Below are 23822 nucleotides of genomic sequence, written 5' to 3' on the forward strand. Positions count from 1 at the left end.
CTACTAGTGAACCTTCCCATGAGCACAGTGGTCCTAGTCCTCTGTGAACCATTTTCTGCTTTTTCCTGTTGGAATGACTATATAACCTATACACTTAAACTGAGCTTGTCTTCATCTTTAGATCTATGTAATTAATATTTACATGAAAATGAACACAAGTGTTAATGCAGATAGGCAAACGCTATTATCCTCCCAAAACCCCCCAAAAATAGCCAATAATACAAGCATGATTTTGTAGTGAGTTTATTAAAAAGTATTCAAAACATTCAATGACAGGCAGAAAAATGAAAACTATTAAAACTGATACTATTTTCTTCCAACAGAAGCACAGATGTTTCAAAAACAAAGTTAGGGGGTGTTTTTTGCTTTGATGATGACTGACAGTACTTCAACTAACACTGTCTGTTCATTCATTTAATTTTAGAGGCTTCAGTATTTGTTACCTTCGAAACCCAGATGAAAGAGTAGTTTAAAATAGAGAAGATGAATTTGCATCAGGACACAGTGAAAAGAGCATATTGTGTACGTTATTGCTTTTTGTATCTATCCTTTCAGCAACAGTTGAAGTCAGCATTAGTAACTAAAGACAATTTTTTTTTTAAGTGGTTACGTCATTAAAACCCCTCTGATGAAAATCGGAGGCTAAGAGACACATTATTTTCCTCCTGATGAATTCAAGTATCTTCCAGATTGGAGGAATGCAGACATTTGTAAAACAAAAACTCAGCACATGTACTATTTAGCTAGTGGGCGACAGAAAGGCACCTCTTTTATCCTGAAATATGTTACAGTTTTGGCATGGAATGTGGTATTTACATTTAATGACCTATTTTATATAGAATTAACAAAGAAATATACTTTTTCTATTAGCTAATTCCTGGATTACATGCATTGTGGGCTGTAGCTGTGAAGGTCAACCTTTTTTGCACAGTTGTAACGCATCACCCACAAATGGACACCACGTTCATTATCCTGTGAGTTAGTTCCCAGGGATCAATCAAGTGCCTAAAATGCAGTGAATTGTATTATTTACATAATGGCTGCATTGTGTAAATTGCAGAGTTCAAAGTACTTGATAGTTTCTGGAAGATATTCAAAATGGTGCAATCCTAGCTTTAGAGCTTATTGTACCCTTGAGTACTTGCCATAAGGCTCATCAGTCAATCAAAATAATTTTACCCTAAATTTATGTATAAGACAGAACAAAATACAGATGCTATTGAAATACATTGTGCATTTAAAAAATTAAATTGCAAAAAGGTTTGATACAGTGGACTTTATGTCAGTAGCTTCAGCTTGATCTCTTTTCCTACCTACATAACAGAGTTTACGTTGAAGGTATCTGCATTTGTTAACTCCATTACCATAATGGTTGAAGGCCAGTACTAAGATCAAAATGCATTGAGTTACTCCTGTGCAAGCCAATTATTTGTTTAGTGGTGCTAATTTAGTCTGTTTTCCTGAGATATACTCTTTATTTAAAAAAATTACAAATCTGGCACATAGAATTAATCAAATTGCGCAATGTTGGACATAGTGGGTTGAAATTGCTGGAGGATTCTTGTGGACTCCTGCTCTCAGTTCAGTGGAAGTCCATTAGAAGAGCTGCAAACTTGGCCATTACCTGGATATACTTGTGTAGGAATTTCCTCTGCTCCTTTGGGGTGTCCCAAATGAGGCAGATGAATGTGGAAAGAGTGGGGCTAAGAAATGGGGGGGGGGGTGGGCTCCTCATACTAGCAGGTCCTGTGCCCTTTCAATGGTCTGACACAAATTAGGAGGCTGAAGTAATGAGGAGAAGGTGGTGTTCTGGCCTTAGATTCGGTTGGAGTGGTGTTCACCTTTGAGGGGGGGGGGGGGAAATGGTGTTCAGGCTTGTACCCTTGATCATATTTTTCATTATAACATTATTCTTCAAAAGGAGGGGGAAGTTACTGAGCAAAACACCAGCTCTCCACACAGAAACAGGCACTGGACTTTGTGTGTGGTGGCAAGCACTTGCCATGGGTACTTCATTTATGGGAATATGACCAGGGGTACAGGCCTGAACCCACACCCTAACCACCCCCCACACCACGCTCCCCAAAGGTGAGCACCACTCCAGGTGAACCTAAGGCCAGAACAGCTCTTCCTTCTCATTGTTCTAGTCAACTAATTTGTGTAATTTACTGACCCTGCATCCTCTATGGAGTTAGCAGTGGAGGTCTGTTTGGCATGAACCTAGCAGAAGCAGAATTTTGTGGCTTTTTTTTTTAATAGTTACTGAATCTGTAATAAAATAGATTTAGTCTTGCAGACTAGAACCTAGAATTTCCACAGGGGAATCTACTGCCATAATTGGAAGATGGGCATAAACCCCAGAGAAATAGCTCAAATTATTGAAAGCGGGCACTTCTCCGGGTGTCCTCAGCATTTCCTGCTAAATTTATGACAACAGATCAGGAGAACTTATCGAATTTCAGATACTACATAATTAAGGCAAATTATGGATAATTCCAAAATGCCTTATTTAGATGCACTAGCAACATTCACACAATAGAAAATAAGATGCTAAACCAAAAAATTTCTAACCCAAATTCTCAATAGTGCATGGAGTTTGAAAAGACGTTTCTAGGAATTACTGGGGGGTAGTTTTGACCTTCACCATTGGGATGGTAAACTATTGGAGCAGATCGCCCATCCATTATTCCATTGATTTCAATAGTTATGAAAATTAGGGGGTTCTATAACGATGGATGAGAATTTGGTCTTTGGCAGTAATACAAAACTGATGATAGCAAATCTGTAGCCCGTTTTACACTCTGTGCCATTTTCGTTTCCACAGAAATGCAGCAGTGGGGGGGGGGTAGAGTGTTAAATGGGATGCCTATTCGCTATTACCAGTGTTCCCACTACTGTCCAAGACCATTTTCAGCCCACCATTCTATCCCCAAACAGTGAAATTCAAAATTACCCCAACTGTAGGTAAAATTATTGTACAAATTTTTTAAAATGTTCTATTCAAATTCCTGTCAGTTGTTTTATTGGAGGTGTTAACCTGTTACTTTTAAAGAATGGACATAGAAATTTAAGAAAATAGTACTTAACACAATCAGTACAATAATGCACACAAAAGTTCAAGGCCACACGATAAAAGGTGGTTGCCCACTGAAGGCTGCAAGATAAAGCTAATCAATGGACATCGAGAACAGTATTGATCCCTCACAAATGTTTTGATAAAATGTATAGTAATAGAATTAAACATGAAATGCTAAATGCAGATAAACTGCCAAAATGGATCTTGGTCTGGAGAGCTCAGTAAAATTTTGTACCATGGCTCTGGTGACACTGTAGTTCAATGTAAGTCCATATCACCAATGTTTTACCTACCTGGATCAGTGGGGTCTTTTATAGATTTTTTTTGCTAGTACCTGGGGCTTGATTTTCAATCCAGATAATTTTGAACTCGCACTTTCACTGCATCGCTCATGCAACAGGAGTGATTGGGCAGACGGTGAGCTCGGCGCTCAATTAGAGCCACCAAGTGCCTCCAGAAGGGGGGAGCTGCCTGCCTAGTGCCAGAGGCAAAGTCAAGCGGCAGCCATCTTGGGGCCTGACACTGCCTTGTTGTCCCTCAGAGGGACAGCACCAAATATTAAATGGAATGGAGGCAAAAGGTACTGTGCACAACCCCAGGATACCGGAGCTCACGATTAATTTTAAACATTTAAAAAAAAATTTCCCTTTGCCCAGCAGAAAACCCAACAGCTGTGCATCAACGTGCACCAGACTGTTCAGGTCTGGCAGCATCCCCTTCCAAAATTGTGGTGCTGACCTCCCCAATCTGTTAAAAAGTTCCTAAAACAGCTTAATGAGCCTGTAATTGGAAGTGAGCAACTTCCCCGATTCCTCCCCCCAGTCCTGACATTGAAAATCATGGACTGTCCTGGAGGCGTTGAGTTCCAGAGACGACCTCCGGGACTGCAATCTTCAAATTGTGTCTGCTCTGGCTCTTGACCCCATGCCCCTTTGAAAATCTGACCCGAGCTCTATCTAGTTCACACAGCTGCATCCAGAGAGGTGAAGTTCAACCAGAAGTTCTACTGTTAATGAATATTTACCAGTAACATCTAATGCAATATATATTTTTTTGCCTGTGCCAATGCTAATTGCTTACTTAACAGCTTAGGTTCAACAGCCCACCACAAATCCACTGACCAAGTTACACTGATTAGTTGTCTCATTTCCCTGAGGTTGCACATCATTTGATCTTTATTATTTTTTGAAACTGACTTTGCATTTACAATATATTTTCTTTGTCAAAACTTGACATTTTATTGCGAGTTGATCAAAATGGCAATACTGCTGGCAGCAATAGTGCCTAAGAATAAATACATACGGTTGCTATCAGTCCCATTCTTTATGAGACAACCCCAGGTTTAGTTATGCAGTCCTCCTTATCAGGACATTGAATGTTCCAATGTTTTCTTTTGTTCCTTCTTCTTTTCCACAGTGGTATTAGTGCCAATTTGGTTGGCAGCCAATCAGTGATGACCTCCATGTCTGTGCACAGTCAAAATAGCTGAATTCCAGCTTAATATCTGTGCTATCTGGTTGCCCCGACACTGCGGCAAAAACAGCTGAGCTGAGTGTCCTGAGGTCACAGGCTGAATGTTGGAAGTGGCCAAAATCTTGACAGCTGTTCCCAATCTCAGTGTATCAAGGGAAGCAATATTAAATAAATAGTATGTTATTACATATAACTTCTCATTAATTATAGTAGCTCATAAGCGCCAAAAACCTCTTTTCAATCCCACTGTTTTGCATAACTATAGTGCGTAAAGGGCTTTCTGTACTTTGATATCATGCTCTATTGTTTTGTACCAGCCACTATTGCATTTAATTATCAATACAATCTGGTTAACACTGTATCAATGATATACAAATGTCTGCGTCAATAGATCAACTGCTTAACTATTACCAGCCCAAAGTAACAGTAAACATTCTGTTTCAGCAGCAAATAGTCCACATTAATTCTTCTTCCAATCAATGGACAACAGGATGGTCAGATTATGTTAATTTTTTCTTTTGTTGCTGAAGGAAAAATATAACCATGCCAACTCCTTATATAAATAAGTGGTTTGTTAAAAAAATGGGTTTCAAGAAACTTGCATTCCTTTACAGTTTGAAAATGTGTCATGAAACTAGGAAATTGACTTAAACCACATCTCAATAGTATTAAGTATTTTCCATATTTCTTGGAATGTTTCAGACAAGAACAAACAACAGAGAGAAAAAAAGATGTTTTACTGTGATGTCGCTGGGACATCGCTGCGATCCACAAATCAGTCTGGTTCACTAATGTCCTTTCGAGAAGGAAACCTGTTGTCCTTATCCTGCCTGACCTATATGTGACTCCAGACCCACAGCAGCGCGGCTGACTCTTAACTACCCTCTGAAATGTCCTAGCAAGCTACTCAGTTGGGGGAAATTGTGTTTGGGCAATTCTTTTGGGCCTCCTTATCTCTAGAGACAATGGATACGCGCCTGGAGGTGGTCAGTGGTTTGTGAAGCAGCGCCTGGAGTGGCTATAAAGGCCAATTCTACAGTGACAGGCTCTTCCACAGGTGCTGCAGAGAAATTTGTTTGTCGGGGCTGTTGCACAGTTGGCTCTCCCCTTGCGCCTCTGTCTTTTTTCCTGCCAACTACTAAGTCTCTTCGACTCGCCACATTTTAGCCCTGTCTTTATGGCTGCCCGCCAGCTCTGGCGAACGCTGGCAACTGACTCCCACGACTTGTGATCAATGTCACAGGATTTCATGTCGCGTTTGCAGATGTCTTTAAATGGAAAACGTGGACGGCCAGTGGGTCTGATACCAGTGGCGAGCTCGCTGTACAATGTGTCTTTGGGGATCCTGCCATCTTCCATGCGGCTCACATGGCCAAGCCATCTCAAGCGCCGCTGACTCAGTAGTGTGTACAAGCTGGAGATGTTGGCCGCCTCGAGGACTTCTGTGTTGCAGATACGGTCCTGCCACCTGATGCCAAGTATTCTCCGGAGGCAGCGAAGATGGAATGAATTGAGACATCGCTCTTGGCTGGCATACGTTGTCCAGGCCTCGCTGCCATAGAGCAAGATACTGAAGACACAGGCCTGATACACTCGGACTTTTGTGTTCCGTGTCAGTGCGCCATTTTCCCACACTCTCTTGGCCAGTCTGGACATAGCAGTGGAAGCCTTACCCATGCGCTTGTTGATTTCTGCATCTAGAGACAGGTTACTGGTGATAGTTGAGCCTAGGTAAGTGAACTCTTGAACCACTTCCAGAGCGTGGTCGCCAATATTGATGGATGGAGCATTTCTGACGTCCTGCCCCATGATGTTTGTTTTCTTGAGGCTGATGGTTAGGCCAAATTCATTTCAGGCAGCCGCAAACCTGTCGATGAGACTCTGCAGGCACTCTTCAGTGTGAGATGTTAAAGCAGCATAGTCAGCAAAGAGGAGTTCCCTGATGAGGACTTTCCGTACTTTGGACTTCGCTCTTAGACGGGCAAGGTTGAACAACCTGCCCCCTGATCTTGTGTGGAGGAAAATTCCTTCTTCAGAGGACTTGAACGCATGTGAAAGCAGCAGGGAGAAGAAAATCCCAAAAAGTGTGGGTGCGAGAACACAGCCCTGTTTCACACCACTCAGGATAGGAAAGGGCAATAAATGCTGCCTTTGCCAGCGATGCACACAACCCACGAACGAATAAAAAGTTTAGTTCCCATTTAAAATCGTTACATTAACTTTCACCGTCTTGATTCTCCCACCATCTTTTAATGATGCTCAAATATGGTTCCATGAGTGCTGCCTGTCTTCCAGTATATCACTCAGGTAGTCATAACTGATACATAAGTCGAGTCAGTGGGTGTCAGCAGACTATTCAATCACAGAGCACAGTAGAGTTGAGCCCAATCCTATTCACACACCAAACATACACACATGTACTCTGCAGTACAAATCATTCAATACTGATTAGCAAACAGACCCTGACTTGGTTTTTCTCCTTCCCTTCCCTAGCCCTGGGAAGTTGAGGCCAATTATTGCCCTCTGTCACCTCCCCAGTAAGGTAAACAAATTCAGCATAGACTGGGGTTTTACTCTAGGTCCTTCTGGTCTGCGAGGTGTCCTAATTTTAATTCTCCAAAAATTTGGTAACTGAGCTTTAGCACTTCACAACTCACCAGCATGCAATTTTTCCAACCACTGAAGTGAATGGTCCAGCGCTTGCAGAAGTGGAAAATGCCAGCCACTGTGAACAGAAGAGTGGAGGACAAGGAGCCAGTTTTGTTCACTTGAGATATATCTCATGCGTCCTCATTACCTGTCTGTGGCCTAGAAATTACTCTTAGCATATGGATGTTTAAAGCGTTTTTATGACATTTCACTATCCAATCAGAGGCAGTAACCCATTAAAAAGTGCAGAGAAATCACATACAAATGTGTGAAGTGTCTGTGTACTAATATTACAAAGAGTAGTTTCTGGGTTTATATCTCCTTCAGGTATCCATTAAACTTCTCAATGCTGGCCCAGCTTGTTTTGAGCCAGCATGGATTATGCTCATCTCTACCTTCAGGTAACCTACAATTCACCATGTGCAGATAATGTACAAATACATATCATAAAGATACCATTTAGATTTCAGATTTCCAGCATTTTTAGTATTTCCTTTTTTTTATATGTAAATGGTATCTTTATGATATGTCTTCTTTTTTTTTTTTTTTTTTTCTATTGTCTCTCGAGATAAGGAGGCCCAAAAAGAAAAAAAAAGAAGACATATCATAAAGATACCATTTACATATAAAAAAGGAAATACTAAAAATGCTGGAAATCTGAAACACTGCAAGTCTTACCTGAAACATTAATCTCTTTCTTCTAGATCCTGATCAACCTGCTGTGCATTTCCAGTATTTGTGTGTAATATTAGAAAGGACAACTGCATATAGGGGAAATAAATCTGAGCTAGTAATAGTTTACTAAGCCATTGAGTTCAAATTCCTTTTAAAAATCTCAACTGACGTATAAACAATTATTTTCATAATATAAATGCAATTACACTAGATCTAAGAATGCAGTTACTGTTATGTACTGTCATTTTTCATAATAGAATTTTACATCTAAGGAACTTAGTTCTATTTGCATCTGCTAAGGCACTTAGTAGAAATAATTTGTGTGTAAAATAAAACAGTGATACTATCTATATATCACAAGTGCCAAACAAGCAAAAAGATTGATCCTGATTTTCACTGCATTGGAAAATAAAGTTCACAGCGCATGACAACATCAACTGGGCGATTTATTGCCAATACACATTTGTGATGTGATGACCATTGCTCAGGGGCCATAAACTAGTTGTTCTGAGCATGTATTTCCATTCAGCCCATTTACTGTTCCATTATCGTGAGCAGACACTTAAAGAACTACATTTATCTTTTAATCAATACATATTTAAAAATAAACAATGCCAAAAATCAGAAATAAAAACAGAAAGAGTTGGAAAAGCACAGCAGGTCAATCCACTTCTAAAAAGGACATGTTAGCTATGTTTCACAGGCCTGGTTGTTTGATTAGGAACATTTTGACATCATGTTGTCATATCAGCCACGGACAGGAGTGAAGGAACAATGCATTTACTAATTAATAACTGGAATATAAAAATTTTTGAATTGAGATTGGAAAGCAATAATGCACATCGTGTCTTGCACTATGGTAAACTGAGAACAGGCTGGTGCAACAAATATGATTTTTTCCTGCAAAAACAATCTAAATACATCAACATAATTTCTTAAATTGCTAAGTCTGAAAATGCCAGAGTTTGATTCATTTTTTTTTTAGGCAAAACCATTACCTTCAGCTGCCCAATGATGCACTGATCACTGGTGGGTGTAGGTATAATCCTACAGTCAACTGAGTTTCTGGTCTCAGCTGCATTGCTGTGGGTATATCTTAAATGAAAGCCAGACGCTTTAACAAAAGGAAGGGATGAGTAGAAGTCAGGTACTTTCTGTGAGGTAGAGCTATCCTCAGGCAATCCTGAAAAATTTACCAAATGGGCAAGTCATATGTCCACCCTTCCTCTCTGCCTTAGATGGTGAGTGATCCAAGGAGACCAGGGGAGAAAAAGTATGATCTGGTAAACAAATGCATGGTTACAGTGAAAACATGCATCCATTATGGCTCATTGCTAACAAAATGTCATTGTGTGGATATTACATGATTGAGCATCATTTTAACACTGTCAATAGATTCTACTCCTGAGTCCCATCAGAATAGAGCTTCAGTTTGAAGAGTTAAGTTTAAAAATGCTGATGATAAACTGGCAAAATAACTTCAGCAAAGTCTGCTTATGTGGTTTATATAATTTAAGATAGCACATGAAATAAACTAAGATCTTGAAAAACTAAATTTGCATAAACTGGAATGGAGCATACATGACCTTGCCTTATTTGCTAGAGACCTCGTGGGATGCAGCTGCGAGAAAGAGATGTAATTTATCCTGATCAATTCTGCTAGTACTTTCAAAATCTGACTACTTTAGTCTTCTGCCTGAAGCCCATGAGAATTTACTAGATTTTTGAACTTTCTGCTTACTATTCATAAGAGTTACTGTTATCATAAATTTTTTGCCTCCGTTTATTTATAACGTCATTTTTAATTTGCTTTCACAATATCGCCATGAATTCAGATGAAAGACCATACTTCAAACATCTGGTACTGCGGCTGGAACTAAGTAGAGCCAGTGCAAGTGTGTTCTTTTATAATGTAAAATTTTATGAGACCTGCTGTGCATTTCAAACATTTTCTATTTCTAATTAAAGACTTTTGCAAGACAGAGTTTCAGATCTTCCAGGTTAATTTCTAAATAATTCAGATTTGTTTCTCTTTGTTGGATGGGTGGTTGCAACAGGAAACAGTGACACTTGCTCTGCATAGTTTGTACTGTCACTTGAGGATGAAGTGCAGTGTAGCTTTAATTTTCAAATGCAGCATACAAATCAGTCATTGTTAGATGCACCAAAATTAGGGTCAATACACTTTGCTTACCAACACCATTTTATGAAAAAGCATGCTGCAGAACCAAAATTTGGAAAAGCATTTTAAGGCAATGGCAACTTTCCTTGGAATTTTAACTAAAGTCTGCCCTTTAAAATAAAATGGCAGCACTTCCCACCACCACCCCCCCCCTCCCTCCCACAACATCTCTTTATGTAATTTTTTTCACATTGTTCCTCTTAATTATAAAGGTGAGAAGGTCCAGGTTACAAATGTCTCTAAACACACATTCCTTGAGCAACATTTCCCTGCTTCCCACAGGTCATCTGTCTTTTAAGACAAGAATGTATATCTTTTGTAAAATTAGTTAAGCTACATTTGATTTTTTTAAAAATGGAACTATTAAATCTGCAAAATTGTCACATTAAAATGAGATAATTTCTACAAGGGTAAATAAATGTACAAAGCCTACAGAAGTTGAGTCATGAACAATTCAGCATGAAAACGTTTTAGAGTTTGGATCTGAAAGAGGAGAACAGAATATGAGATTCTATGAAGCAAGGAAAAGGACAACAGAACAATGTGGCTGGACAGGAAGCACGTCTTTTGTAAAGCATATTAGTGTTTATATTCCCCTTTTACAGTTTGTCAGTCGAAGTCCTGAAGTTTTGAACTCACCCATTTCCATAAGGTGAAATGGCTACTAAAAGAAATTGAATTGGGAAGTAAAATGACTATTGCAGCTTAAACATTTGTAGCCATAATGGAGTCAATGGCTTGTTTCCTGTGAAGTAGGCACATGGGGAGTCAGGTAAAGAAGAAGAATATTGGCCCAACAACTATTAAAATTTTCAAATGAAGACAACTGTAATCTCTGTCACTACAAAAACATGCATCCTCAGTACAGTAACTATAGAGGTTTACTACATTTTGATGTTGAGTACAAGCAGACGCCGATTGGTTTAGAAAGAGTTGAGAGGGACAGCATTATGAGCCCAGCATAGCACCTTGTTCAATGGGGCTATAGATCAGAGGATTGGTTCACATATCAATGTGTCTGATTTATGGGACTTTTAATTTTCCAGTCATCGTTTTCGATGGCTAGGAAATCAGGATCACTGCAAATCAGGCATACAGTATCTATTTTTCTGATTTGCACCATCATTGAACCAGGTTTCATGCTGGTGCCTTGTCTTGCAAAATCTACTCTTATAACCAAAAGAGCCAAATTATCACATTGGTTATCTAAAAGAAAGCAGATTGTAGCAAAATGTGCAGAAAGCGGCTATTGCCTTTTTCTTAAAAGGACCATTGTAAACTTAATTGAATATAAACACAAGTTAAATCCAAACAGATGTTTTTCCATCCCCAGATTTGCTACTGGAGCTGCCTTTCTCTGAACCAGGTTTGGGCTTAGCGCCCTGTTTCTCGTGAGCAGTGTTGACACGGTTTTGCTCCGCCACAGTACCTCCTGATGTTGGGCTGCTGGTCCTGGATTTCTGTGCATTCTCTTGGCTGTTATAACCCTGAAAGGCAATGTCCAACTGCTCCTGGGCAACTTTCAGATGCTTGTGCAGCCTGGCCAAGTCAGGTGGGATGTTGTCATCTGGACTAGTGGACTGTTGCTCTTGGGCTACATTAGCTAGGTTTTGCTCATGAGCCACAAGGCCATTAGGAACCTTGGTGGATTTGTCTGATTTGACCACCAGATTGTATCCCGGTGGTGATGCTGGAATGTTCCGAGGATAATGGTAAGGGAAAGGTCGAATGTTGCTCTGGTTACGCCGTTTGCTACGGATGATATCTCTGATGGTTCCAAAGCCCAGATGGAACATCTCACAGATATTAAGAATCAAGCAAAGGCAGCTGACTACGTACATTATAATGAGGAAGACCGTCTTCTCTGTAGGTCTTGAGACAAAGCAGTCCACAGTGTGAGGACAGGGGTTTCTGGTACAGACATAGGATGGATTAACTTCAAATCCATACAGAAAATATTGTCCCAAGAGGAAAGCTACCTCAAACATAGCCCTGAAAATCAACTGGAAAACGTACATTTTCATCAGACCTTCTTGCAAGATGCGTCGTCTCCCATCATGCTTTTGATGGTTAGTGGCTTCTTTTTTCTCATTTTCTGTTTCTTCATAGATCATTGGTTCTTCCTCATCTTCATCCTCTGTTTGTTCTGAATTACGGTGCACTTGCCATCGTACAGTTGGTAGTTTCTTCTTCTTGAAGAACTTGTTCTTCTTTTCTTCTTCAGTGGATCTAGCAATCTTATGGATGGCATAGCCAAGGTACATCACAGATGGGGTTGATATCATGATGATCTGAAAAACCCAGAACCTCACGTGGGAGAGAGGTGCAAATGCATCATAGCAGACATTTTCACACCCAGGCTGTTTGGTGTTACAAACAAATTTGCTCTGCTCATCAGAATATATGGACTCCCCTCCGACTGCAGTTAGCACAATGCGGAATATAATCAGCACCGTCAGCCATACTTTGCCAACAAAGGTGGAATGATTGTGTATTTCTTCAAGAAGACGTGTTAAAAAGGCCCAGCTCATATTTGTCATAAGGATTCCTCATCTAATATCTGCAATAGAACAAAAATAAAATAGACTTAATCCATTGACCACAACTGCATACTACAAGAACATTTTTTTTTACTGAAAACAGGAGATGATTAACACATGGGATTTGTAAACTTAATGTAAGGATGCAGTAAATCCCCTTAGACTAAATATTATGCAAAAAAGAATACAGCATCGTTCACAACTTTAGGATGCCCCAAAACACTGCACAGGCAATGAATTACTTTTAAAGTGATCGTTAGGTAGAAAAGTGTGGCTGTCAAGTTGCCCACAGCAAAGTCCCACAAACAACAAATGAGATAAATGATTAGCGAGTCTGTTTATGGTGGTGTTGGTAAAGGGAGCAACGTTAGTTAGGACACTAGCAGAATTCCCTGCTTTACTTCAAACATTGCCATGGTACTTTTAGGTTCACCTAAACTAGGAAATAGTGCCTCCTCTTAAAGACAATGCAGCACACCCTTGCAGAACGGCACGGAAACTCAAGTCTAGATTACGTGCTCAATGCCTAGATTGGGGCTTCAACCCACAACCTTTTGATTCATAGGACAGAGTGCTATCACTGGGACTTAAAACTAAACTAACACACAATCAGCATACAGAGTCATATGCACAATATCAGCAAGGAAAACATAGGAATATGAAGGGATGAATTTCCAGAGGGGTTCACCATAATTTTGGTGAAGAGCTTTGGAAGCTAGAAGAATGGCCTCCCTCATCTGTTTTTAATCTTTGCAATAGTCCAAGCACTTTATATAAATCAATGCTTATGTCTGAGTGGAGTTTCCCTCTATAATACTGGCTCTTGGCAGGGCAGGAAAAAATTATTTAAACTCTTTTTTTGCAGATGCAAACACATATATCATGTGGTTTTGTACACAAGACAACAAGTATGTAAAATTAAAAAAATACAAAGACAGAAGAGTATTCAATTTTTTGGACCGTACGGAAAAACGATGCATTAAATGTTACATCTATTGTGTTGAAGGTGAACTTGTGCTTAAGTTGAGGGATGTCAGTGCCGAGGTATGAATTCTTTTTCCACTTTCTGTATTGAGAGAGAGAAGCAATCTGAGGTGAAGTATCTCAAAAATAGCGCTTCTGATATGTCTTCCTTTTTCCTCAACCGAGGATTCCCCTCAACTATGGTTGACAGGGCCCTCAACCGTGTCCGGCCCATTTCCCGCACCTCTACCCTCACCCCTTCCCCTCCCTCCCAGAACCGCGACAGGGTTCCCCTTGTCCTCACTTTCCACCCCATCAGCCTCCATATCCAAAGGATCATCTTCCGCCATCTCCAGCGTGATGCCACTACCAAATGCATCTTCCCCTCCCTTCCCCTGCCATCATTTCAAATGGATCGTTCCCTCCGTGACACCCTGGTCCACTCCTCCATTACCCCCACCACCTCGTCCCCTTCCCATGGCACCTTTCCCTGCAATCGCAGGAGGTGTAATACCTGCCCATTTACCTCCTCTCTCCTCACTATCCCTAGCCCCAAACACTCCTTTCAGGTGAAGCAGTGATTTACTTGTACTTCTTTCAATTTAGTATACTGTATTCACTGCTCACAATGTGGTCTCCTCTACATTGGGAAGACCAAACGCAGACTGGGTGACCGCTTTGCGGAACACCTCCGCTCAGTCCGCAAGCAGGACCCTGAACTTCCAGTTGCTTGCCATTTCAACACTCCCCCCTGCTCTCATGCTCACATCTCTGTCCTGGGATTGCTGCAGCGTTCCAGTGAACATCGACCCAAGTTCGAGGAACAGCATCTCATTTACCGATTAGGCACACTATAGCCTGCCGGACTGAACACGGAGTTCAATAATTTCAGAGCATGACGGGCTCCATTTTACTTTTATTTTCAGTTATTTTTTCTTTTTCCTTTTTTAAATATATTTTTTGTGTTTATTTTATTTTATTTCATCTTAGTTTGTTCAGTTTGCTTACCCAGTTTTTTTTTCATGTTTGTACTTGCGGCTGTTCAATTTTCAGTCTGTTAACACCCTATCTATACTAATGCTTTGTCTTTCAACACACCATTAACATATTGTTTGCCTTTGCTCCACGGCCTTCTGGTCAGCTATACTGTGACCTTGTCCTATTTACACCTTCTCCTTTGTTATCTCTTGCCCCACCCCCGCTTTACTTGCTTATAACCTTTTACATTTCTAATATTTGCTAGCTCTGAAGAAGGGGTCACTGACCTGAAACGTTAACTCTGCTTCTCTCTCCAAAGATGCTGCCAGACCTGCTGAGTATTTCCAGCATTTCTTGTTTTTATTTCAGATTTCCAGCATCCGCAGTATTTTGCTTTTATCTCAAAAATATGCCTGTATTAGAAAAATGTGGCAAACCTCAAAAGCTACCCCAAGCTACTGTGTAGTATATCCATCTTGCAACCAAAATGTTGTTGTTGACTTTGTGTGGGACTGTAAATTTGTGCCAAATTATGAGTAATTTCTTTTTCTGTAGACTTGTATCTTTTAAGAACTTTTGTAAAGATACTTCCCAAACTAATTGAGGGTAAAATTCAATTTGGGTGGGAATGCAGACAGGCAGCACTGCAACTGCTGCCACTTATATATTTGCTTTGGTCTCATGCACTGGAATTCCCTCCCCATGCTGCTCCACCTCTCCACCACTCTCACCTCCTTTAAACCCACCTTCGTAACGAAGCTTTAAGTCACCTCACCCAATATCTCAAGCTTTGGCTTGCTGTCCCTCTGAGAAGCAACTTGGGACATTTGTCTATGTTAAAGATGCTATTTAAATGTAGCTGTTGTTCAATCAAAATTGTGTCTGTATAAGCAGAAAAAAACTTGCATTTATAGAACGCCTTTCACGACTTCAGGGCACCCCAAAGTGCTTTATAGCCAATTAAGTACTTTTGAAGTATAGTTACTGTTGTAATTCAGCTGATTGAGTGAGTTAATGTGTGGACTGGGAATATTCTCATGGGCTGTCCCGACTGGCCCCTGTAACTTTGGAAAAAATCCTGTTTACGTAGTATCCGGGGTTTCTGCAATTCCACAAAAGTTACACCAGCTGATCGGGAGAACATGCAAGGAAATTCCTGGCAGCATTCCTATCCTTTGATTAAACTGCCTTTCCTGAACTCCTACCCTATCTCTATTGTTACCTAGGTATTGAAACTGCATCAAAAACTTTCTCTGTATTAGGCTCCTCACCAAATCATGCTTTTTGTATGGAGAGGATTATTTACATAGCAAAAAAAAACTATTATACATAAGGCCTTATTTTCCAAAAAGTTGTCTTACTCCAAGTGCTTTTGTTGGGACAGATGCTTTTCGTATTAAGGCAGAGGTAGATAGATTCTTGATAAGCAAGGGGTTGGGAGGTTATCGGGGGTAGGTGGAAATGTGGAGTATTCAGTTCAGCAATGAACTATTGAATGGTGCAGCAGGCTCGAAGGGCCGAGTGGCCTACTCCTGCTCCTAATTCGTATGTTCATATGTTCGTAGTTTACTCTTTTGTGACAGCACAATAGCTTAGTGTCAGCTTTGGTTCATGACCAGCTGACACATAAATCTGGTAAGCGGAATCATGAGGTAGGTCTCCTGCTTCTATCCATCGATTCCTGATGCAATGTACATATGCTTCAATGTCACGTAAAGATAGGAACTGACTCAGCTGTGATGACCAACACAGTCAAAGAGCTGCCAACACTCATTGCCTAGGATTATAGGTGAGGAAAAGGCACTTGGGCAAGATACCAGAAATTATCCAGCATCTGTGGAATTAACCAGTAAGGGTCAGTGCCTTCAAGAAAGGAAGAAAATTGAGAGAGGTTTAAAAAAAAAGTAATTTTTAGGTTACACATTGCAAGTTGACTATGCTGAGAAACAGTATGGTCAAAGAATTAGCCACTCGTGAGATATCTGTCTCCAAGCTATAATTTCAAGAGAATAGTGTTTTATAAAATAAGGTTGTTCAAATGATTTTGATCTTCCATACAAATTTTTAGAAACCTTACTAAAAACTGTAATCTGCACTGAACTTGGAATTAATGGTTATTCACGGCACACAGATGTCCAGACATATCTTATTAAAAGTGTGGTGGTTCAAATTAAACAGCTTTGCCCTCGTCAGCCTTCAAGGCACTTAAAGCGGATATTGAAGTAAAATGATTATTAAGCAATTCAGGAATTATTTTCCTATGCTCATCTCTTAGTGATTTTTTAAAACTATATTTTCTGCTCCTATTTCTCCCTTCCTCAAGGCAGTGAATCATGCTGGGTTATGGTTCCAATGGCACTGACGGATTGGCCAATGTACCTTGGCCAACTTGCTATTCACGAGTGAGTCTTGCCAGTAAATGTTGGAAAAGCCATATGACAGCATAGACCAACAAAGCCAAAACACATCATATCCTCATTTGACATCTATACACACATTTTAAGAGATCATGAGCTGGATCACTATCTAAATGATTCTCTCTAGCCTGAAGGCACTGTGGCCAACTGGACCTTCTTCAACCCAGTCCCAGTACAAACCCTGGAACCTTCCCAGTTTAGTACCAAACCACCATTTACTTGCCATGCCATCAAAGGAGCTTGGCCTAAACTCTTATTAAAATCATTTTGTATTTAGGGAGAAAGAACGGCCACAGTGATATCTGAGCAGGTGATACAATATTGTGAAATGTTTTTGGTAAGCAGGAAAATAAATTTGCCAGGCATAGATTAATTTCTGATAAAATGCACATTTTTGCTTTTAGGAAGATTATACAGTATACATCTTGAGCCATGTTCCATGAACTGCAGAGCATCTATTAAAACTTGCTAATTACCAAATATGGCATTGGAAATATGATTCCCTTTGGGAGACTTCTGCAATAGACATTAAATTTCATTCAGATGCCAATGACCTCCTGTCTTCACAACTCTCCAACTGAAAGCTCTGCATGTGGTTGTACAGTTTGTTGAAATGTATTAGTGAGAGAAATAAGGGTCTGAACATGGGGCATAAAAATATCTGGTCCAGATATTCGGCATTCCACAATGAGTACAACAGCCCCTCAAAGAGATGGGCTCACACTGTATAACAATGATCTCATCCTCACTCCATAATCATTTTGGGCAGATTTTGTTAGATCCTAAAATCACCCATTACAGGGGTCAGTAACTGTCAAAATGCTCAAGTATGTACCTTTCTGGCAGTTAGTATAGAAAGTGCTGCCACAGCACAAAGCTGCCTGTCTATTTACAAAAATAACAAATTCAAACATACAAAAAAGTGATTTTGTACTTTTGAGCAAAACTGACAGGAGTAAGCAGCACAGTGAGAGTTGTGCAAATAGAGAACAATAACACCACAACTGACCCCGAAGTTTGTACAATGGCAACATAAAAATATTTGGTCTCAACCTGATTCTTAGAGCTATCATACAGCCATAAAACAATTTACTACAAAAATTACCAAACTTTCAATGAACAGCATTAATGTAGTAGGTGTGTTATTCTCACATCAGCTTTGAAACAGCTAATGAGACTGCTAACTGCTTCAGCCAGGTAGTACCTTAATTCTATCTGGCTCCTGCCTACTTCCAATTGAAATTCAACTGAGCAGAAGAGAGTTCCATACGTGCATACATCTATGTATGAACAGAGTTATACACGTATTTGTTGAATTTTAAATGTGAAATTGCCTCCTTTTAGGTTTTGCACTGCTTGCCTCCAGAGACAGGTCAGATCCTGACTATGGAGTTATATTACTGCTGTTACTTTGCTACAAAGCACTTTTCAGTGACACTAAAATGCAATATAAATGTCCTATTTAAAGGAACGTAATGCCTTCTCTTGTGGATTATTGTAGTCTTTTCAGACAGAAGAGAAAAAAAAGATCCAAATGCATCACAAATCTTAGCTGTGATGATATTCCATTTGTTCCACGTGTGATCCGTTGGAGACTTTACAACAGGTTTGTTGAAGATATTTTGCAGAACTCTGATAAAAGGTCACATACCTGAAACGTTAACTCCGTTTCTCTCTCAACAGATGCTGCCAGACCTGCTGAGTATTTCCAGCACTTTGTTTTCATTTCAGATTTCCAGTATTTGAAGTATTTTGCTTTTATTAACTTGGATTTACATAATATTTCAGCACATGAAGGTGAGCAGAGAGCACAAAGTCCTGAAAACAGCAAATGAGAGGAATGACCCCATAATGTTTCTGGTGGCGTTGGCTGAAGTAGGAACGTCAGCCGGAAACCTACAAAAAGCTCCCTGCTCCTCTTCAAATAGTGGCATAGGATCTTTTACATCCACCTGAACAGGGATACAGGCCTTGGTTTAATGCCTCATCCGAAAGACAACACTCCCTCAGCTATGCAGTCTAGGTTATATGCTCAAAACCATAGTGGGGCTTGAACCTTTGCTCAAAGATATTATTCAAACCCTTGAAATCAGGAAATCAATCACAAATCAATTACTTCCACATACAGACTGAAACTCTTAATCAACTGACCATTCATTCTATATGGTTTGCTTTACAAAAACTATAAACAGCCATATATTGCATTATAGAAGTGAAGCTAAGTTAAAATACAATTGAGTACTTACGTAAACATGTTTCTTCCCTTTAAGAGAAGTTCAAAAGTTACTTCTTAAAGTCGATTTTAAGAAAGGAGTTTTAACTCTCTAAGGAGTTCTGCCTAAGAAAATAACCTACTTCAGCTCACAGTAACAAGCTTTAAGCAACTTCAACAGGCTCCACCTTTATGCTTCATCATGTCTAGACAAGGATCACTTTAACTCACTCGTGTGTGTAATGGGTATCTGCATTAACCTTTCTTCAACTGACTCCATTTTAAAAGGTCCCTGCAATTTCTTTTTAAAAAAAAGGAGAAACAGTACAGCTTATTTTATCCACCCATCAGTCACAGTGAGCAAGTTACTGAAAGTGCAAACTCCAGAACAAAAAGTTTTAATAATGTTGAACTTGGGCTGTACTCCCTATCACCAATAATTAAACAATAACAGACACAGATGGTCAGATGCACAGCACATTTTAATTGAGGAATAGGCGGCCTTATTGAAGGACGAGTCTGCAGCTCTCATTTTTTCAGTCTAACTGCTCAACAACATTTACAACCTCTTGAACAACTATAAAAATCATTATTGCCCTTCATTTTTTTTTGGTTAGGAATTCTTGCCTTATTTCATGGTCAGTCATTCAGCACAAAATTACTCAAATACAGCTATTAAAGAAAAAATGCAATTTTATTAAAGAGGCACCATCATTCTGGTGAAAGGGGCATCTGTGTTATTTTAACAGGGTTGTTAACAAGAATTGTTTCAAATACATTAAATTATAAACACTGCACTATTTTAAGCACACCGATTAACTTGCTAAATTTCTATTTGAATGATTGTTAATCTATTTATGCGAGATGGGTTAAAGACTGCTTTACAATAGTAACAACAGGAATTAACGCAACCAATTCATCAGTGAAATTAAAATGCAAAATTACATCCAATCAGAATCTATGTACGTTCAGGAACTTCTGGCAAATTTTCACTCACTCATACATTTCCTTTTGAATGTAATATTGTACAGGGACATCACTGTTGGCTTTGTGACTAAAAGCTACCTGGTGTAGTATTAAGCCATACTGATCTGTGCTGAGTTAGAGAAACATGGCCAGGGCAGCAGTTGGGGCCCTGCAATTAGACTTAATGACCATGGTCTAGGGAATGGCAAAAGCGGCAATAGATCTTGCTCCTAATTGTATGTGTGGACATTGGGTGAGAAAAGGATGTGATGTTCTTTACAGTCAATTAACATGCAGACACTCATTATCTAATCACACACAGATGATGCATGCCCTCTTGAGAAAAGAACTGGAGGGCTGTCAGTGCCAGTAGAACTAGAATTCAGCAAGAGGTACTTCCCAGGACATCAGCTAAGTACTGTTCTAATGAGCTCCATTAAATCCCCAGAGTATTCAAAGAACACACAATTCTAATGTTCAAGGTGCCTGGATCAGTCTAGGTCCTAAATACAGCCTGGTTTGTAACTCATGGTGTGTGCTGCATTCTTCTTAATTCTACACTATAAGATTCTTCATTATGGAGTTTGGAGTTTCTACAGGAGAAAGATACACAAAGGGCAGCTTGGGGAGGCGGGAAATCAGACCGAAGAACAGCCGGTAAAAGAAGTGAAGGAGAACAGTTTGCCAGGTGAAAGAAACGTTCCCTCATAGAAGAGGCCTTCACTTGAAAATCCGCATCTCCCTACTCCATTACCATTCTCCTTCATGCTTGTCCCTTTACCTCCAGAAACATTCTTTGCTACATATGTTTCCTCACACAGCTCATGTTGACTACCTATTGCAATTTTGCCAACAACCTCTGTATGTACAACAGCTTTAATTAAACTATAATTTTAACGTGAAGACTGCTTTTTATCACCATGCTTCCCCTTGATACTGGCGCTGAAGTGCAAACTCTCTACCTTAGTTTATTGCTTCTTCTGAGTAGCAGGATGACATAAGATAGCTGGCTGCTACGTTTTGGTCTGAGCTTCTTGGAATAGTAGTCCCTGGGTCATGGCAGCTATATCCGTAGATGGACCTGCTAGAAGTTACACCTCTTACGAACATAAGAAATAGGAGCAGACCATATGCCCCCTTGAGCCTGTACTGCCATTCAATATAATCATGGCTGATCTTCTACCATCCCTTGTGCTGCTATGTGGTCAACCTCCTCCTTTGGGCCATACATACAGGCATTTGAGGGACTGCCCAGAGGACACAACCCTCTAGCACAGCACATTGGCTCTGCATAGCCACTGATCTGTGGAAAACAAGAGCGAGTGAGAGCTGTAAAGCCTCGTCTGAATACATGTCTGAATCTAAGCTCTTGTTTAAAGGCCGGAAAACACAGTTCTCTCCAATTTGCAACCTAGGCCCCTATGGCAGAAATCTGAGCATTCCATGGCAAAAATGCAGTCTACCTTCAGGGCCACAGAAATGTAGGTCCTTATGGAGATGACTCTAGAGTTGTCACAGTTGTAGAGTGTACTGAGGTGCTGCAGATGACCGGTAGTGAACCCTTTAAATAACTTGCCTTCTGTTGTACAGTCAGGCATCATGCTAGTGTATTCATGTAGGCTTGATTATTAGAGAAAGATCCATGAGATCAGAGTTCTAATGCTCTTCAGCTCAGAAGTAACCCTCTGGTCAGCAACAAGGTTCCATCCTCAGCTCCTCCTTCTGACTCCTGCTCCAAGTATCATTAAATCACTACTCTCTCGCTCTCTCAATAATGCCCTCTCCCTCACCAAGTATAATTCTCTCAGATGATGTCTGGGAAGGAGAGGCTGAGTGGGTATGAAGTGCTGCCAGGGCCAAAAACAGAGGATTGTTGTTTTTCCTCCTTAGATTTCTTCCCCAGCCACTTCTAAAGAAGGAAAAGACGACAGGTTAGAATTGGTTACCGGAGAGCAGAGTTCACTTGCAATAGGAGCCATGAGAGTTCCCTGATATAGTTTGCTGACAAGTAATGTGTGATAAAAAAAAATGAATGGGAAGCAGACTATTATCTAGAACCTGCAGTTCACATGTTCCCTCCTACTTAATTCTTCTTCAACTCCCTCTATTGCTTCCTTCTGTAAGAGCTCCAATATTTTTTTCTTTTATGGGGAGAGGCTTGGGGAGTCTCATGCTTGGCACTGATCTTTCTCAGCTGTTATAAGTTGACTTTTTTTTTTGCACAGGATAAAAGAGTCAAGTTTTGCCCTGTAACCATGGGCCACAGTGAAACCCAGGAGTCTGCATTAAGCCTGCAATGGGGTCTGCCTTTTGATGAAAGCAACAAGCAATTACATTCTATGTTAGGCTTTTATTAGCGGTTTTGCAGATAAGCATATGTGAAGTAACACTTTCATGTGAAAGTTGGGATGTAAAGGATACTTTTGCTATAGACTTTAAACACTATTTAGAATGGTTGAATGAGGTTTTAAAATCTGAACAGCGTTTTTTAATGTCAGTTGTTTACTGTTTTTGGAAAATTTGATACTATTGAGAACAGCAAGTTAAGGAGCAAGGTCCATTGTACAGGACACCCACCAAGGTTACAAATGAGTAGGACAGAAGAGGAGATAAAATCAAAAAGTGGTTAGGGATTACCAAGGTTGAGTATAAAAGCCTATAGGATCGTAGGTGGAATGAAATTGGGTCATACGGTCACAGTTTATACTCCAAAATGCATGGAAAACAATATACTACATGTGACAAAAAGCATGTAGAGGTCAGGAGTTCTACAGATGTGAGTTCAGTGCTGAGGAAGAACGAGTTGGAGCAAGAGATAATGCAATGGATCTTGACTGCCACACACAAAAGAGATAATTAGTATGAGTATAACTATCATTGTTTTATTTATCTTTATTGCTTTTGATAGAGGATATAGGGAGAACCTGTTTCCACTGGCAGATGAATTGGTAACCAGAGGAGACAGATTTAAGATAACTGGCAAAAGAACCAGGAAGAGATGAGGAGAAGGTTTTTTTATATGTGAATTATGATGATCTGGAATGCACTGCCTGAAAGGGTGGTGAAAGCATGATTTAATACTAACTTTCAAAGAGAATTGATTATATGCTGGAAAAAGCAAAATTTGGAGGGGTCTTTGTTAGAACAGGGGAGTTAGACTAATTGGATAGCTCCCAAAGATGGGCTAAATGGCCTTCTTCTGTATGGTAAGATTCTATGATTATCAATCTTTCATTTACTTGAAATAAAGCTCAGTTTTAACATCTTGTCTACTCCTTAGCTCCAGCTTCACAGCATCCACAATATTACACCATTAATGGCGAAAAGACCAGTTTCCAAAAAAGATTTTGTATCTAGGACATCACAAAGCACATGAAGATAGGTCTCTTCCCGTCATGCTGCAGAGCCTTGACAGGGAGAAGGTGCATATGATTGTGATTGAAAATTGTAGGAGTGCAGGCTCAAGTCCTGATAGACACTCACGTGCTGATCTCCTACCCTCCCTTTACAATCTTTAAAAACATTTTAAATGTGATGTATGACCTCTGCAATGTACAGGTTTCAAGATGGTTTTAGCTATACATGATGCAAGACTTCCTCTAAGCATTTATAACTTTCGCTTGAACATTACATAGCATACAAGGCTACGGGCCACATGCTGGAAAATGGGACGAGAATAGTTAGGTGCTTG

The 23822-nt window shown here is 40.0% G+C and overlaps 1 protein-coding gene across 12 annotated transcripts in view; it reads right to left on the bottom strand.

The window, feature by feature from the left end:
* Nucleotides 1–10226: 10226 nt before the first annotated feature.
* gjc2 (gap junction protein gamma 2) overlaps nucleotides 10227–23822 on the bottom strand; it is a 202843-nt gene continuing 189247 nt past the window's right edge. For all 12 annotated transcript variants that reach the window (XM_068015260.1, XM_068015236.1, XM_068015298.1 and 9 more), the window contains one exon: nucleotides 10227–12615. In XM_068015260.1, the coding sequence (XP_067871361.1) occupies nucleotides 11357–12595 (1239 nt within the window). In that variant the 5' untranslated portion in view covers nucleotides 12596–12615 and the 3' untranslated portion in view covers nucleotides 10227–11356. The remainder of the gene's footprint in view (nucleotides 12616–23822) is intronic.

Source organism: Heterodontus francisci, chromosome 2 (assembly GCF_036365525.1).
Source record: "Heterodontus francisci isolate sHetFra1 chromosome 2, sHetFra1.hap1, whole genome shotgun sequence".
NCBI classification, from domain to species: domain Eukaryota; kingdom Metazoa; phylum Chordata; class Chondrichthyes; order Heterodontiformes; family Heterodontidae; genus Heterodontus; species Heterodontus francisci.